Source organism: Drosophila virilis, chromosome 5 (genome assembly GCF_030788295.1).
Source record: "Drosophila virilis strain 15010-1051.87 chromosome 5, Dvir_AGI_RSII-ME, whole genome shotgun sequence".
NCBI classification, from domain to species: domain Eukaryota; kingdom Metazoa; phylum Arthropoda; class Insecta; order Diptera; family Drosophilidae; genus Drosophila; species Drosophila virilis.
In genome coordinates this window covers 14,681,853-14,695,423 of record NC_091547.1, presented here as the reverse complement: position 1 = coordinate 14,695,423, position 13,571 = coordinate 14,681,853, and the positions used below count along the sequence as shown (strand labels likewise).

Genomic DNA, 13,571 nt, shown 5'->3' with positions numbered 1-13,571 from the left:
AGTTCATGACCCCCAAAGCTGCTGAAAGAACTTCATGATGGGCCATTATATCAGGCCAGTTGGCTTCTAACCGGCTCAGTTCAGTTAGCAAGCAAGCTATTTCTACATCCGCACTCGCACAACACACACACGCGCACACAAACGGGTAGGATCATATATTTGCACAATTTCCATTTTATTATTGCACATAACCCGAAATGCCATTTATTTTTTCAAGTGCTTGTTGAAGTTTTCCACGCTTGCTTCTGCCTGGGAGAAATATGTAAAAATAAGGCAAAAATAACAACAACAACAACAACAACAACAACAACAATGGCAAACACTAAAATTTATGGTCATTTGGGGAATTTTACGCTTTTTCAGCTTTGGGGCGCCGCATTAAATGCTTACATGTTGATTTAACAGCAAGCCTTGCAAACGAAACGAGCAACAAGGATTCGTTTCTCTTACTCCCTGTTTCCGCAACCTCCTTGGCCCGATCCTTCTTGGCTGATTCTGTGTTGTTGCTCCTCCTCCGTTTTGTTCTCAACTTAAAATGCTACTTTGCATGCACTTTGGCCAGGCAGCTGTTTTGTTTTAGCGCCCTGTTTCGTAGGGTGCTGCAAATCTTTGTTTATTTGCAGCTAAAATGCAAGGATTTATTGTAATTTTATACACCCCGGCAAATGAAGGCGAAGGCACACTATTCTCGCCGGCTGCAGCCAAACAAATTGTTGGAAATTATGGGCCTCCGTCCGGCCAATTGCCAGGCGTTCATAAACATATGGCAAGCGATGGTTTGCTTAAGGCTTGCGGCCATAAAGTAAACATCTTGAATGGCAACTGTTTCGCAATTGTTGTTTGAGACTCGCAAAAAAAGCACATGTATATATTTTACTGGTTTTAAGTTTTCATTTAAATGGAACATTACTTTTTATTTTTTGAAACGCCAGGGGCGAAAATCCAATTTATTAAAACGAACTATGGCCTCAATAATTCAATGAGAATCGCTGAGAAGAGCACTTCCCAGCCGGAGCTGACTCAGGCGTGACTGTACCTGCTGCTTCCAGCTGTTTTTGGCAGTTTGCTGTCAGTGCAAACTGGCAACATATTTGACACGACGCTGATTTCATCCATGACCCCTTGGCATATACCCTGCTGCGGTAGGGTTGTCAACTTGCCATATGCAAATGACTTGCTTATCAAATAAAGTAAAACCAAAGTGTGTGCTCTGCACTGTGCAAGGGTAAAAAGTGTTGGGCGTGAAGTGGGACAACAGTGCGTATGCGCAATTTTCACATTGTTTCAATATTACATATACATTAAACACTTTATCCAGGGTTGGGGGTAAAAGTGGTTTGAGAACTCACAAACACACGCACACACACAGACACACTCGGCAGGCTGTCTTCTGCCTGCCGGGGCAGGAGGGGGCTGTGTCAGGCTTGGGTATGAGCTTGGGTTAGTTGCCTGAGGCCTTTGCAAGTATGCACAAGTAATGTGAGAAAATTAAATTTTTCGTGGCTCACGCAAATGTCGGTGGTGTGCTGTATGCGTGTGCGTATGTGTGTGTGTGAGAGTTCCTGTAGATTACTCAGACGCTTACAATTCTGTGCTACGTGTGACCAGCTTTTCCACTCGCCCACAGTTGAGCCGAGAAGAGACGTCGAAAATAAAACTTAATTTCAACTGTGGAGCCCAAGCTGCTTAAATTTGTTCGCCTCTCTACGCTTAAAATTAAATTTTCTGATTTCTTGAGCTGCTGCCTCTTGTTGTTGGCAAGCACATTTTGTTAATTGAATTTGCATGCAAAGTGATTATCATTGAATTTGCCATTTGATTTATTTGCGCCTGATTTCCATGAGACTGACAAATGCACCAGCGTGAAATTGCGAAACATTCTCGGCACAGAGCTGTGGCGAAAATGCCTCGTGATAAGCATCGACTGACTAAATGAGCCCAAGGATGAGGCAGTTGTGTCACAGGTGGAAGCTAATTACAGATAATGTAACTGTTTCACAGTCATTGTAGCTACATTCTGAACTCAAATTTAAATGCACAGTAAAACAATTGATTTATTTAATTTTACTCTACACTTCTCTAAATTGAGCTTATTAACAATTAACCTGGCTTCAAGATAAACAGCACAAGCTAAAATGGCTATAAGATATATAAGTTAATAGATAAATAATTTCAAATACCTTTGTGGCAAAACTGGCATCACAGAAATTCATACATTTAAGTTTTGCGTCTTTGATAAATTAGCTTACAATAATTTTAAAGTTCACAACATCAATAAAAGCATGTACAACACATTCCAGCTTGAGCTCTCTGTCCATCAGCATCCACTCGCTTAAATAATTTATTATTTGTATATTCAATAAAACAACTATTGTTTGAATAAAATAATTAGCTTGTGTTAATGGATGTGGAGGGGTAGCCTATAACTATCCCACAGCTTAGCCAAACATTTAAAAAAAAAATTAATAATTATATATCATCAATGATATTTTATGTAATAGTAATTTGATTGATTTTCTTAATTATTTTATATATATATATACGATTTATAAATATATTATATATTACTTGATAAAGTTTAGAAGTCGTAGTTTACAATTAAAGCCTTAAATGTTTATTCGGTAGCTCATTAAAATGTTATAAAAAAAAACTATCTAGCAGAAATTCCATATGCACACAATCGAAACACAACACGCATCATATTTGACATTTCAAAGACATACAGGTGTGCATTACCTAGGTTATTGATAGGCCCACCGCCCATTTAGCGGCTCATTAGGCACTTTATGCATCATTTAAATTCAGTCAATAGTCGCATGCTGAAAAAACTTGCAAATTTAAAATTTAAGCTCAGTGTGGGCTTGTGTGTGTGAGCTGGAAAGCCGCAAACGCTAGAACTTCCGTCTAATTGTGCCGCAAGGCCAGCCAAAGGAAGCCAGCAACTGTTCAGGAAAACTGCCAATTAAAGAGCCTTGCCAAATGAGCGGGGTATATGTGGAGAGGGGAAGGCAGATGGGGAGAGAGGTCGCGAAAATATGGCCCATATTGACGTGAACTAGGAAAAGCAGGCAACAAGCGGGCAAAATTGAATTTGGCAACATTCGTAAATTTTCTTAGACTCGTGTAGCGCACGGAAAGTGCGCAAATAAGTGAAATTGTAGCAGGAAAGAGCACGGAAATTCTAATGTGAATTTTATGGCAACACATAACGAAATTTGCAGCAGGACAGCAAAATGTTTTACATTGGCTGCCTTAGGAGCATAACTTAAATGCTGCACAATGTCAGGCCACTTGATATGCTTCTCTCAGACAACACCGTCCGTCTGCCTCTCGGCTGGTTCTATCTATTCATGTACCGGAAATGTCTGGCATGCCTCATTGAAGCTCGTTAGCTGACTTATGCGGTGCTTGGAGCGAACTCATGTTGACAGCTCATGGCGGGCACTTTCAATTGAAATAAATCTTTACACAAAATTTGCCAATTTGTTGTCAGGCAGACACACACACACACACACACACACACACACACACACACACACACACACACACACACACACACACACAGACACTCACACGCATGTACACACATGTCGCCCTCACATGCCGCCACGCCCATTAGCCCATTACACACATCATGCACGACACGCCCATTGCCTCGGCGATATCCTTGTTGCCATTGTCAATACTTGAGCCTTTTTACAGCTCATTCTCAGCGTTTGTTTGCCTCAATTCTCGATTTGCTTTCATTTCGCCGTGCCCTCTCTCTCTCTCTCTCTCTCTGCTTTCTTCGCCAATGCACAAGTGCTTTTCTCAAGTGCAGATTAGCAAGACTTTACAGCTAATGTTGGTCCTTGCCTCTCACACTGCCCTGGGCTGTAAAAGAGTTTAAGTGTCGTCCCTAAAAGGCCCAAAAAAGCAACTTGACGCCAAAGAATTTATGGAATAGTGCTCAAATGATGTGGAGTTTTGTGCGAGAACATGCGATTGTCTCAGAATATAATATTGTAAACTTTCTACTTAGGCAGGCTACATTTAAATTTAATCATTTTTTCAGCTTGCAAATATAAATTTAAATGGCGCCCAAATAAGTAGGCAACACAATTTTTATTTGCCACATTTTGTTGCTGTGTGACGCACAAACTTTTTCATTTATGGTAATTTCTTAATTTTCATACAGCTACAGCCAGCTCGTCCCTCTCCCCCTCCATTTAGACCAACCTTCCCCCCACCCCCCCACCCCCCCCCCCCCCCCCCTCCCCACCTTACCGCTAGGGTGTTCATGGCGTCACGTGCGACAATGTAAAAATTAGGCTAATGCGAGTCTTTGTCGGCAGTCAAAAGGCTGACAAAAAGTTGCCGTGCAAAGTAAAACGAAATCATTTGCACCTTTAAAAAGGCATTAAAATGCGACTAGGACTGCAGAGAAGCAATCAACGCTATATCCACACAGAAACTTTTGTGGGACCTGTGAGCCAAACAAATTAGAGCACGCACGAATGCATTGGCCACAAAAATGATTTGATGAAGCCTAGAACCAGAACCACAGAACCCATACAGAACACAAGAGTATGAAGGGAACGAAAGGCCAGGTAACTGCCACGCACGTCGTCAAGAGAAACTTTGCACGGGGGGGCCCGACTCCGGGGCGTGTCCAAGGCGGAATAATAATAATTGAGTAGCTAGCAAAAGGAAAGTACCCAGAAAGTTTCTGGTCATGTGAATGCCTACTAGAAATGCAAAATAGGAGCCTACAGTGAGCACTGACAGCTATTACTCCCAGATGGAGACACTACGGGGCGTATACGCAATTTAAGTCGCTTAAAGCCACCCGCCAGGAGCAGCTGCAGCAAAAGTAGCAGAAATATGAACCGAAACGAAACGAAACGAAACGAAATCTGTCGCTCGAGTTGAGTTTTGGGACTTGGCAACTCCAGCCGCTAAGCTGTACGCACATGAAATATCCAACGGATGTAAAGAGACGACAACGCAAAAAGTCCTTAAGCACGCAAAAAACATTTCACACACCCATCTCGTCTCGTCCCGACATCGACCTCGGTTTCAGCTTCAGCTTCAGCTTCGGCCTGAACCAGCACTTAAGAGCGTCGATGTCATGATGATGATAATGATGATGCCGGGGCGACCAAGGAGTCAAGTGTCGGCTGAGCAGCACGCGTGGCTCAAAGTAACTGAAGTAGTGCAAATACCGCGACCGAAGCGAACTCCGGCGGCAAAAAGTGTTGAAGAGCCGCCCGGCCCCCTCCACATAGACATGAAGTTAAGTGGCGTAAAGCGTGTACTTAATCGCTTAAAGCATTACAATTTGAAATTGAATATCATAAAGGATATTCAAAGAGCGCGAAATAAAAACAAACTAACTACAAAAAAAAAAAAAACTAACCAGCAAATAGTTGTAAAATGTTTAGCAAAGCGGAAGGCAAGAAGACGCCATTTACCATCGCCATATTGAGTCAAAAGCGGGCAGGCTACACGTCATTTCCGGCACTCTCTGCTTTTGTTTGAAATAGTTGAGCGTCTATCGAGTTGAAGCAGTCTCTCGCAAAATGTAAACGCTTCAAGTGGAATGCAACTTATTTAAGATATGCAAATTCAACATGGCTCAGACGGAATAACATCGAGAAATTCTGTAGTTCCAGTTCTAGTAAATGGCACTTAATTGGGTCGACGATGGTAAGAGTTAAGGCCATAAAGTTTGATTGGTGCCACAAAAAGTTGCCATCAAGTTTGACCAGTAATTATGTTCGGTTTTTGTTTTTATAGATTTGCGCCCTTAAAACGGAGATTTTAGCCGAACCTGTTTAAGCCTTAATTCGTGTTTATCATTGACCCTGAAGCGAACCCCTAAATAGATACAAGAAGAAAGAAGACCGTTCGCATCTTGAATTGAACCAATCCCTAAATATGGGCGTACGAGAAAAATATGAAACAAACTAATTTCAATCAATATAACTTAATTTAAGTATAAAAAGTGCAAGAAATGCATCGAAACCCAGGCTTGTGCATTCATTACAGGCTTATCGTAGAGTTATGGATGGGGCCTCATCTAACAGAGATCCTCTATAAAAGCTTGGACTCATAATTCATATAAATAACATCAAAACAAAATAATTTCTAAAGCATCGTTACCGCCCAAATAAAATGTGATGTTATTTTAAGCACACAAATTATTTGTAAATTTAATTAACTAAAAAAAGAAGTTGCGCAAGCAAAATACGTAAAAAAAATAACTATTTCACACTTACATTTAATTGAATTAAGAGCCGGGCATTAAAACTTGAACCAACAAAATATTTTAATATTATATTTTTGAGGTTTTTATACCAAAACTAAAACAATTCGAATTTATTTGCCACATTTATTGTATCTGTTTTTTGTTTTATTTTTCTTTTTCATAAAGTTATAAATTGCAATTTGTTTGCCATTTGTTTTGCAATTAAAATTCAGCCCAGTTTGCTTTTTCGCTGCGGGGGAAGTAAGGAATTAAAATCGGTCGCTTTTTAGAGAGCACTTCAAAATGTTGCCCCAATGCCATTAAAAATGGATGACATTTTGACAATTGATGGCCGCGCCCCGGCCAAGGAATCGATAACATAAAATATGCATTACCCAATACACAGCAGAGGAAGCAGATTGAAAGAATGGATGTGCAAAGGGACGGCGGCGGTGATAGGGGGGGGATGCCATGAGATCTGATGTGGGAAATGCGTTGCAGGGACAGCTGCCAATTTGCAATTTGCTTTTATCATCTTAATTTGATTTGAATCGTATTTGCTTGGCCAGCTGTGGGGGTGGGCGAAATTGCACAGCCCGTCAAAAGTTCACATTTGAAGCTTGCGTAAATTAGCAGAGATATCAATTATTTATTTTGTAATTATTTGATGTACCTAATTGAAGTCCAACAACAAAATGTTCTCCTCAGCAAAACAACCAAACATAAATGTGCATGATTCAATTCCCAAATAAATGAGATGAAAAGCATCGAATGTGCCCAAAAACCCCCTCGAACTTCCGAGTGCCCAGTAAATGAGTCCAGGCTCGTCGGCTTATTAAATTGCCATTGTGCTGCAATTTCAGGCAGTTATCGATGGCAAAATAATATCAACCCTACATCGAATGCGAGTTTGAACGGCGGTATGTATGCAAATAAGGGTCTGATTAACTATTTGTTCTGTTTGGTATAAGGATATGTTCAGAACAACAGGGATCCCGGCGCGCATCCCAGGCAAGTGTATGGATGCGATATTGTCTTGGCCAAATAACAGAAAATATTTGAAGATATCTCTAGAATAATGTGATATAGTATCTGCCTGAAGTAAGCGAGAATGTCATATCATAAAAAATTATTCGGCAACTTCGGCAGAGAAATGTATTTTGTAGGCAAGCACTCGTTGAGAATCCATTTAATCCGATCAGCTTTGAACAATATTGTCATTCTGATAATCAAACAATAAAAATTCAAAACCTTTTTCAAAATGTTGCCAACTTTAATGTGTCTTTTATTGCTCTTTGAAGCGGCTCGCGGTTTCATGATCACGGTCGATGCCCATGAGACGGTCTGTTTCTTTGACCGCGCACACGAGAAGGACAAGATCACAGTCAACTTTGAGGTAATGGAGGGCGGTTTCAAGGATATTGCCGTGGAGATTTTAGCACCCAACAATGACAGGCTTTACCATGCGGAAGCGGAAACCAATGGCAGATATACCTTTGCGGCCATCAAGGATGGCCAGTATACGCTCTGCTTCGACAACACACAGTCCTCTCTGACACCCAAGATCCTGATGTTTCACTTCATAGTCGTCAAGGACCTCAACTACTACTTTGATCCCCACAAGCGCGCCGACGACGTAGTCGAGCAGTCGGTCCTGCAGGAAAACGTCAACGCACTCTCCAGCCAGCTGCTGGCCATCAAACATGAGCAGGAGTACATGCATGTGCGCTATAAAGGACATTTGGAGATCAGTGACAATGTTCATTTTCGCATTATAGCCTGGTCCATTTTTGGACCCTCGCTGCTGCTGGCCATGACCATCTTAGAGATTTACTATCTGAAGCGTTTCTTTGAGGTTAAGCGTGTTGTTTAATTGTGCGTGAATAAATAAGTGTCCTTTGACTCAGACAAAGCACATAACTCGATTTATTCCAATTGATAACAAGACTCGCTTCTATATTCATTTGCTTAACACCAGCATAAATTTATTTCAGTCTCATTAAGTCTCAAATGTGGCCCAAGCTTGATTTCAGCTTAATTTAACTGGACTGTAGAGCCGGAAATTGTTTAAGATTATTCGATATTTTATATTAATTTCTTGATTTGCCACCATTTTATTGGCAAAAACTTTCTGACAAGTCAATTGACTTGGCCCATATTAAACCCATCATTGAACCATATATTCTTTCCTCACCTCTCTCATCACTCGCTCTCCTTCCCCTCTGTGTTAATCTTTGAGCCACAATTTGTTGCACATTTCATGCTTCACAGGCCATAAAACTTTCAAGCGACACCACACACACACACACACATATTTCACACAGGCTTGGAGACATTCATGCATATGAGGAACAGGATAAAGTATCTACAACTTGGCGCTCAAGTATCCATTCGCTTCACCTATAAACTGTGCCCACATTGGATTAGCACAAATTTATGGCCCCTCCCCAGGACAATAACAACACGAGTAGCAGCAACAAACTTATCATATTCATACACAAGTTTCTTTCGTTTTTTTTTTTGGTATTGTGGTGGTATTGTCTCTAAGACCAGAGAATAAACAGGGATATAGACAGCGAGTGGGAGGGAAATGCAGGAAAATAGATGGAAACAAAAGTTTTTGCCTCTTATTTACGACAATGTCGCGTCGAGTTTTTTGTTTCGCCATATAAGGCAGTAAGTTTTTCGGAGTTTTTTTCTTACTTTTGTTGCATAATAAAATGAAGCATGCTGCCGAATTGACAGCACTCGAGTCGCGGCCATAGAGTCAGCTCCTTGTGTTCAGTGCAAAGATGAGCAGCTAAGCAGCTGCAAGTTTACCAGGCGCACCAAAAAGGCCACGAGCCAGGACACAATATTGCTCCCCAGCGTCGAATGAAAGCAAAAGTTCACGAATCCAGTTGCGGCCTGGCTAACAAGTGGCAATCCACGGCAAGCTAGGCGACTATCTGCAGGCGCCAGCTCAGCGCATAAAGTCCACTAGACAAAAGACGGGCACAGGACCTCACGCAGCTGGGCAGGACACTCGCGGCGTCTGCAGCTACAGCGACGAGGTGTCACTTCAATCACGAACTTGCATAGCACTCTAGATTCTGACGACTTAAGCAATTTAATGCCGCTGCATTCGCATATTCCTAAACACAAATCTTTGAAGAATGTTGCGAAAATAGTCGTGGAAAAAAACTGTCGAGCAAAGAAATGACATTCCGAGCCAGTTAACTAGAGACTTGATAACTTACTAACAGTCAAAATATTAGCTGCGCTCGCACTTTGAATAAAATCTCTTGATCTTTAGAAATAGAAGAGAAAAACTGCAATCCAACTCTAAGCCTTTCCAGGCAATAACCTATACTTGCATATTATAGAAACTTTAGTTTTTTGTTTTACTTGACTTGACCTGTCTTCCTCTCTGCCTGATTCCCTTGATGATGCCACTTTCGACAACGTCATCGTTGCGATTATCTAATGCTATGCAATTTGCTTGGCCTGGCCTTAATTATGTTCTGCATCCTTCAACGCTGTTCGCCTAATTGCATCGCTTGCTGTGCTCGTGCCGGTGCCCGATGCCACGGGCTCCCTTCCAATGCGAAGCCATTCAGTTTTCTATTATGTCAGCAAGTTGGAAGCAATGCAATGTTAATAAAATGCTGAACCCGCTCACCCTCCGCATACACACACACACACACACACAGTTAATATCAAAGGCAAACTCAAGATGTCAGCGGCAGTTCGGAGCTGCCCTGGCAACGACAAACAGCGACAAGCGGCAACAGCGCGTATACGCAACGTGGTGCGCTTTTGTGCTGGCATCTTTTTGCCTATTTACCCGCTACACACACACACACAGCACACAACAATGGCCAATATAGCCAAACATGTGTGCGTTGCGAGTGGGAGCCACTGTTATTTGACATTTATTTGCCATTTCCCCCAACCACAATGGAGCAAGGCACGAGGCCAACGCTGCGACATTGCGATGCTTCCCGCCGGCAACAGGAATAAAATAACAAGAAAAAGAATAAGTGCTTACCTCTCTTCTGCGGCGTCTGCATGGACGAGGGCGACGGCGTCGACTGCGTCTCGGCCAGCAGCTGCAACAGCAGCAACAACAGCAGCAGCGACGGCGCCCACAATCCAAATCCGCAGCTGTAAGCTGCTCCGGCTCCGGCTCCGGCTCCGGCTCTATTGTTCTGCCTCATCGGCCTGGTGACTGTTGATCCTGTGGCTCGTCTGTGAATCAGACGCGAACTGTGATTCGCTTGTTGATTCGGTTTCTGTTGCTGCTTTTGATTCCACGCGCGTTTGCTGTGGCTCATTTCGCACTTTCTCACGACACTTTTTACACTTCTCTCTTCTTTTTTTTTTTTATTCCAACTATGATAAATTATTTATTTATTTTTTCTTCGCTTTATCTCTCACTCTTTCTCACGCTCATTTATTGTTTCATTGTTAATATTTATTCGAATTTATTTGCGTAATAAAATGCCATGGATATTGCTAAATATATATAGTATGTGCAGAAAAAGAGAATGCATTGTAATAAATATGAAATATGCAAATAGTTTATTCAATAATCCCCCGCGTTATTTGTTATGCAACATTTGTTATTAATTTAACAGCAATTAATAATGTAACTGTAACCATGCCAAAGTTCAACTATATTGTGCCTTGTCCACCAACTCGCAAATAAGATATGCTACAATTAAAGCTGACGTTCGATTGAGTTAAATTTAATCTCTAAATGGAGTGCCCACGTTTAAGAATTTTTTTTTTTCGGTTGCAAAAAATGTGATTCATGCCAGAAATTTGTCTTTAAAAAAACATTTAGACCTTGTCACAACGAACAAAAAAGCCACAAAAAATGGGTGTCACATATTTCTTGGACATTGGTTTAGCTGGATTCGTTGGTCTGTCCGTCTGTTCGTCTGTTCGTCTGCCTGGCTGTTCGTTTGGCTGGTTGGTTGGTTGACCTCCAGGCACACTAATTGCTGCAATTTTTCAGGCTCTGAGGCGCAACGTTTCGTTGCCCGGTGTTACACATTTTTGGGCTCACTTTTGGAGTTGCATTTCTTTTTTTTTTTTTGCTGCTTTCGTATGTATTTTTGTTTATTTTTTTTTTTATGGAAATGCAGCTCGGAAAATATCTAGAAACGGCCAAAAGTCCTTGACATGTCGGCGCTCTAATGAACAACGATGCGGCGGGCTCAAGTTCCGGCCGTAGGCAGCTGAGAAATGGCTGTCATTTTTTTATGCCGCTGCTGCGACTCAAAGGGCCACTCAAGAAAGTCGACAGATGGTCCGCAATGAAATGGTTTATTTTACATCACACACAAGTGGATTTATTTACAGCATCTACCAAAAATGAGAACAGACACTTATTCAAAGAATATTCCAAGGCCATGTTAATTAATTGTAAACAACCGCTAGGTATCTAATTTGAGAATCGTCCTATTTCTGCAAATCTGCAAATATCGTTGGAAGTACTTATAAAACAATATATATGCCTAAAATATATGCCTAAAAAATAATAAGTTAGAGCGCTGCTCGACTATGAAATCCTCTGTACTTCTCAGTCAATATAATATTTAGATATTTAGCACAAGGTCTTGAATTCAGTACATAAAATATGATTCCAATGTTGAGGGCATAAACATGGCATTCAAATCACAAGTCTCTAGCTCTAAAGTTTGTTTTTTCATTTTTGTGCAGATTTAGGCAGGTATCTAAAAAGAGATATATTTTTAACCTACATACCAAACGTATTATATCTAGCCAAGCCAAGGCAAGAAATCGAATCGAATCGAAAGTGATAAAAGCATATTGCGGCTGGCTAAGATGTATGCTTAATATTCAAAGTTCGTAGCTCTTGTTTCTCATATTTCCCAGATCGACAAGTTCATGCAGACGGGCAGACAGACGGAATGAATGGAATATGCTCGTCCTGATCAAGAACAGATATACTTAATGGCGTGGAACATGCCGCCTTTTGCCTTGTACATACATATGCCCAAAACCAATATACCCATTTCGACACATTTGCATGGTGTTAATATTTCGTCGAAGAGCATTTCTAAATATATATATATTGGCATAATTATGGTTTATATTTTTATGCCTTAAATTTAAATTTAACTTTATCCATTTCAATCACAAATAATTTTAGGCTTTTTAATAGTTTCAATAAAGTTCCAACACTTTGCACTGTATATTATTGTCGTCTAACAAAGGGAATTTAGTTTCAGTTTTTTTCCGAATTTGTTTACTTTTTCGTGACATTCCAATCCTTTTCATTTAAGCCCCAACTGGACTGTTAACAACCTTAACTACTGATCAAATAGTCCATCTAAATGTAAGTTCTATTAATCTTGCTGCCAGATTTACACAAACAGGTTAGCCTGTGCCTGGTCGAAAGTAGAGCAAGAAAAAGGATTCAAAGCCGGCTGCTTAATATTTCAAAAGAGCCAGACTCTTGTTGGGGCCCAAGTCAAAGAGACCCTCGGCACGCGGCGACAGAAAAGGGACCCGAAAGCGCCACGTGGAACGTGAAGGCGACAGTGAAAATCAAGGCGGGTGTGCATATGGCAAAGGCAACAACATAAAACAAATCCAGTCGAGTGAAACCCAAATCGGGAGTGCGGGCGGATTTCCTGTTGGCGATTGATGGACGAGGCACGTACGCACTCGTTTATTTTTAGTTGGCAGGGACCAGCACGAGTCCCGATAAGAGCACTTCAGTTCCGGCTTGCTGCCTTATACCATATTATTATTATTAAATTTAATATTTAAGATGATTGCGAGCCAAATTATTACACAATGCGACGACAATGGCGTCTTACACGACGGCAGCCGGGTGCGGAGTAGAGGACAATGTTGTCCAGCCGCCGTTTGCACAAGAACTGAGCGCGCGTCGCGACCTGCACGAAGCTCCAACAATTGCGAGGGCCACTCAGCTGGCTGTGTGAGAAGCGTATATGGCAAACACGACGACCTTAAGCTTTGGCTTGCCACGGCAAACTGACATCAACAGCGACGTCGACATCGAAAGCTATCACAGCCATAGCCATAGCCGTAGCTGTAGCCATAGCTGTAGCTGTAACTGTAAATGAAAGTGAAGTTATGCACTGCGCTGAGCGAAACGGTTCAGGTTATCTGAGAGCGTGAAAGCTCTGCCAGAGCGCGAGAGAAAACTTGCCGCTCTTCGACTGTGCCCCAATCATATGGCGTTTGTTTACGTGCCAACAGCTGTTCTCCATTGCTGGCAGCACGTGCTCCGCGCAGTTGGCTTCGCATAGATTAGACAGGTCAAAACAATCCTTTTTTGTTGTCTCAATATAAAAGATTG

At 41.6% G+C, this 13,571-nt stretch overlaps 2 protein-coding genes across 3 annotated transcripts in view; one reads left to right on the top strand and one right to left on the bottom strand.

Moving 5' to 3' along the window:
- LOC6626564 (uncharacterized) overlaps nt 1-13,248 on the bottom strand; it is a 63,270-nt gene extending 50,022 nt beyond the window's left edge. Inside the window, exons 1-2 of one of the 2 annotated variants that reach the window (XM_002049853.4) lie at nt 13,040-13,248; nt 10,260-10,726 (exon numbers count right to left, since the gene is read on the bottom strand). In XM_002049853.4, coding sequence (XP_002049889.3) covers nt 10,260-10,545 — 286 coding nt within the window. In that variant the 5' untranslated portion in view covers nt 10,546-10,726; nt 13,040-13,248. The remainder of the gene's footprint in view (nt 1-10,259; nt 10,727-13,039) is intronic. The other variant, XM_070209916.1, reaches the window with a different exon arrangement.
- Nucleotides 7,421-8,141, top strand: LOC6626566 (transmembrane emp24 domain-containing protein 2). The gene has a single exon (XM_002049855.4). The coding sequence runs from the start codon at nt 7,491-7,493 to the stop codon at nt 8,100-8,102; it is 612 nt and encodes a 203-aa protein (XP_002049891.1). The 5' UTR covers nt 7,421-7,490; the 3' UTR covers nt 8,103-8,141.
- Nucleotides 13,249-13,571: the final 323 nt, after the last annotated feature.

Coding starts and splice junctions, on each gene's coding strand:
- LOC6626566 (XM_002049855.4), top strand. CDS start 7,491: ATGTTGCCAACTTTAATGTGTCTTTTATTGCTCTTTGAAGCGGCTCGC.